The sequence below is a fragment of the Coffea arabica genome, chromosome 8e (assembly GCF_036785885.1).
Source record: "Coffea arabica cultivar ET-39 chromosome 8e, Coffea Arabica ET-39 HiFi, whole genome shotgun sequence".
Classification (NCBI taxonomy): domain Eukaryota; kingdom Viridiplantae; phylum Streptophyta; class Magnoliopsida; order Gentianales; family Rubiaceae; genus Coffea; species Coffea arabica.
The window spans coordinates 29,684,618-29,688,653 of NC_092324.1; the positions used below are offsets into that span (position 1 = coordinate 29,684,618).

The window sequence follows — 4,036 nt, forward strand, 5'->3', positions numbered from 1 at the left end:
CTATGGTATTTTGACCATATCTCCGTCCACCGATCTCCAAATTAGATGATTCTTGAAGCACTGGAACGCTAATTCAAAGGGCTACAATTTTTGTGTTTTGTATGACTATCAGTTTGGTGGCTATCATAGAGAAAATTGCAGTTGAAGTGAGGCCAAAAGTGAAAAGGCGTATGGCAGCCGAATTTCTGCAATTTGCTCAGCCATTTTTCTCATCTTCACACTACTTTCCAGCTAGAGTTGGAGAGAAAACGTAGGCTGCATATGTTTCTGATACACAAAGGAAGAAAAATAGCTTATTGTCAAGTCAAAAATATACAGTAGAATCAAGAGGCTGGAACTTTGTTTTGTTGACTTGGTTAACACCAGATTTAGAGAATCAAAGGGGAAAAGAAAAATACTGTAGGAGAATGGAGGATATCAGAATTTTAGGATAAAAACTGAGGCTGGTCATATTCTCTGGGGCTAGCATTTTTTGCAGGAGCTTGGAGAGTGCAAAAATGTAGTTCTTCCATTTCCTTAGTGTAGGATAGTTTAGCTAGTTAGTTCATCCTTCTTGTTTATTAGCTAGATTAGGATGAAGATGGAGATGAAGAAGGAGGAGTTGAAGCTCAAGTGACATGGGTTATCTCTTCTCCAACTCTTTATCTTTTGGATTGGATTCTTAAGTTTGGTTAATGTACAAGTTCTGGATTTTACGTTATTTATGTGTTTCTAAAGTTTATGCCTAGAGTATGGATGAACTTTCTATATTTTGTTAGTGATATTAATTTGGTTATTTGGTGATATTATTTTGAACAAGTTATTTATCACTTTTGATTTTCTAATCACAATTAACTGGCCATTAGTTGTGATTATCTAAAGGTGTTAAATTGACAATGAGAATTGGAATTTAACACTAGTTCAAAGAAGTGATAAACATGGGGAGTTCACTCACGAGAGTAGAGGTGCACCTATGTGGTTTAAGTGACTTGTTTCATGTAATTTCATAGAAGAAATGAGCTTATAATTAATTCATAACCACGAGAGTAGGTATGGTTTAGTTACAAGTATAGTTGATTCACTACGAGAGTAGGTTTCACATACATTAGGAAATTACACCATAACTAGCCAAGATAATAACATACAAGTAACCGGTAATGTCATTTGCAAGAGTGGTAAGAAATTCCATATCTCTAGGAGCTTTCCAGTCTTATTTTCATAAATTTTATATTTGTGGTTGTCTAACTAATAAAGGAATTTGAAAAACACTGATAATTGCACTCTTTCCTGTGGGATCGACCCTTAATATCCTATACTCGCTCACGCTTCGTCTACTTGCGATAAATCGCGTGTGGGGTATTTAGGAATTTATAAGTGTAAAACTTAATTGGGATGAGCTTAATTATATATTATTCCCCGCGCACGTCACCTGCGATGGGTATTACGCGTGGAGTCGGCGATTATTTTGTGGCACTTATGGAAGGCGCGATGTGGGTTTGTATACGAAGGACAGGTCCTCTCGGCGAAGGTCATTTCTGATAGGATATTGGGTGACTTTGAGGACTTACTTGGATCTCAGTTTCCATTCCTTCGCTGTCGTGTACAGGGGTGTAATTGGCAGGCGGTGATCCGACGCCTTTGTGAAGTCCGCTTCCCTGTCCAAGTGCGGTATGTTCGGTGGGTTCGCCCAGCGGCAGAGGTGTTGAAGGTCAATTTTGATGGGTCCATCATTACCCACTCCCAAGCAGGAGGAAGAGGAGTACTGAGGGATTCTAAGGGTTGGGTGATTTTTGTTTATTCAGAGCCGTACAGAAATGTGACGTCATTGCAAGCTGAGGCTAGGGCGTTGTGCATGGGGCTTGAATTGTGTAACCTATTCCGCCATGGCCAAGTCCTGGTAGAGGGTGACTCTAAGATCCTGATTGATGCTCTACAGGGATATGGGGTTGTTCCGGTATCGCTACTGGCAATCCTCCGTCATCTTCGGCAACTCTCGCCTGCTATATCGTCCTGTCAACATATCCATCGGGAAGGAAATTTTGTGGCAGACTCGTTGGCATCGCTGGGTAGCCGTTCCGACAAATTCTGTCTCTTTCTCTCATTCACGTCCTTGCCTAGGTCAGTGAGGGGCCTATGTCAGGTTGATAGACTGGGGGTTGGGCATTTTCGATTTTCTAAGAGGTCCTTAGGGCCTATCTGTAGGTCGGGTGCTGTTGCCTGAACTTGCAATCATGTACTCCTTTTTTTAATAAATAAAGTAAGTTTGTTTTTTTTAAAAAAACCTATGGGACCACTAGGATTCCAAGGTCAATAGCAAAAACTATAGTATTCTCCTCAACCTATTCAAGAGAAAAATTGTAGTATGAAGGAGATGATATTTCAATATAAGCAAAAAATGGATCAAATAGTTTAGTCCCAACAGGCATTTGTTTAGAGTCTTGAGCAACAAGTTGGACAATTGACGAAGGCAATGACTGAGAGGGTAAGGTAACATGCCTAGTACCATTGAGGTGAATTTCAAAGGAGTTAAAAAGGTAGTGACACTTCGTTTGGGGAAAGTGTTGGATGAATCTGTTCAAAATTCCAAGGAAAAATCAAAGAAGCTAGAGGAGATCTTAATTGATGAGAAAAGTGAAGAAAGTAAAGATAAGGAACCCAATTCAGGTGAAGATGCTACAAAAGAAAATATCCAGATAAAATTGCCTAAAGTTAAAACATACATCCCGCCTATCCCTTTCATGCAAAGGCTTAAGAGGAAGGCAATTGATAAGATATATTAGAAGTTTGTGGTTATGCTTAAGAAGTTACAAGTTAATATGTTTTTTTCCAAAATTTTGGCAAATATCCTTGTTTATGCAAAGTTTTTAAAGGAGATAGTGTCTAATTAAAAAAAGTTGGGAAACTTTGCAGAGGTGTCTCTTACCGAGGAATGCAGTATAGTGCTTCAAAATCATCTTCCAATTAAAATGAAATATCCAAGGAGTTTTACTGTGCCTTATTAATTTGAACATCTTCTTGTTGATAAATGTTTATGTGACCTTAGATCTAGTGTTAATTTGATGCTCTTATCATTTTTCAGGAAATTGAAGTTTGCCAACCTTGTGCCGACTCAAGTGGTACTACAATTTGCTAACCATTTAGTTCGATATCCAATAGGCGTTGTAGAGGATTTATTGGTAAAAGTTGGTAAATTTTTTTGCCTACTGATTTTATTGTTCTTGATATGGAAGAAGATATTTCTATACCTATTATCCTTGGTAGAGGGTCTTAGCTATGGGGGGAGCTAACATTGATTTACTTGAAGGAAAATTAAGAATTGGTAAAGAAAAAGAAGAATTTAATGCTTTGGAACCCTTTGTATGAGGAATCTTGTTCCTATATTGCAGCTACTGATGATTTGTATGGTGAAAAATAAGTCTTAAAGTAGGATATAGCATTTATGCCCTTGCATGATCGCCACTCATATTTTTCTTCAGCAGTTTGGAAGCACAATTTTGATGTGAAAAATTATGCAATAATGTGGGTACATAAATTAGAGGATGTATAAATGTCGGAACCATTTTATTTGCCATGACTCCATCTAGCCTTGTTCAGCTGAAAACATAAAACTTAGTTGTCACGCCCCATTTTTCGCAACAAAAAAAATGTGATTTTCAATTTACAAAAATAAGTAAAAAAGGGCCTAAAACGGAACTTTAAAAAATGTGATACTTTGGACCCAAAATTTAGTCTAAAAAAGATTTTAGGAAAAAGAAATCGCCACTTGGTATCAAGTTTAGGTGTATCAATTCACCTAAAATATTTTTGATCTAAATTAAAATAAAATAAAATAAGACCCTTTTTAACAACTCCAGATCTTTAAAAATGAGAGAAAATAAGTTTGAGAGTTATGGTTGAGAAAAGAGAAGCCAAAGACTCGATCAGTTCAAAGCTAAAACGCCCTTATAATCTAATCTAAACTAGTTGCGAGGTTTAGTCAAAATTTTCCTAATCTAACCTTTAAACTTATTATATTTGGATGTTTCCTATATGGATACAAACCTAAATTTTAAGAAGA

General features: G+C 37.0%; 1 protein-coding gene across 1 annotated transcript; it reads left to right on the forward strand.

Annotated features, from left to right (window-relative positions):
• The first annotated feature begins 1,413 nt into the window (after positions 1-1,413).
• LOC113704607 (uncharacterized) lies at positions 1,414-2,200 on the forward strand. The gene is made up of 2 exons (XM_027226493.1): positions 1,414-1,473; positions 1,586-2,200. Exons 1-2 carry the CDS (start codon positions 1,414-1,416, stop codon positions 2,198-2,200), a joined length of 675 nt encoding a protein of 224 aa, XP_027082294.1.
• Positions 2,201-4,036: the final 1,836 nt, after the last annotated feature.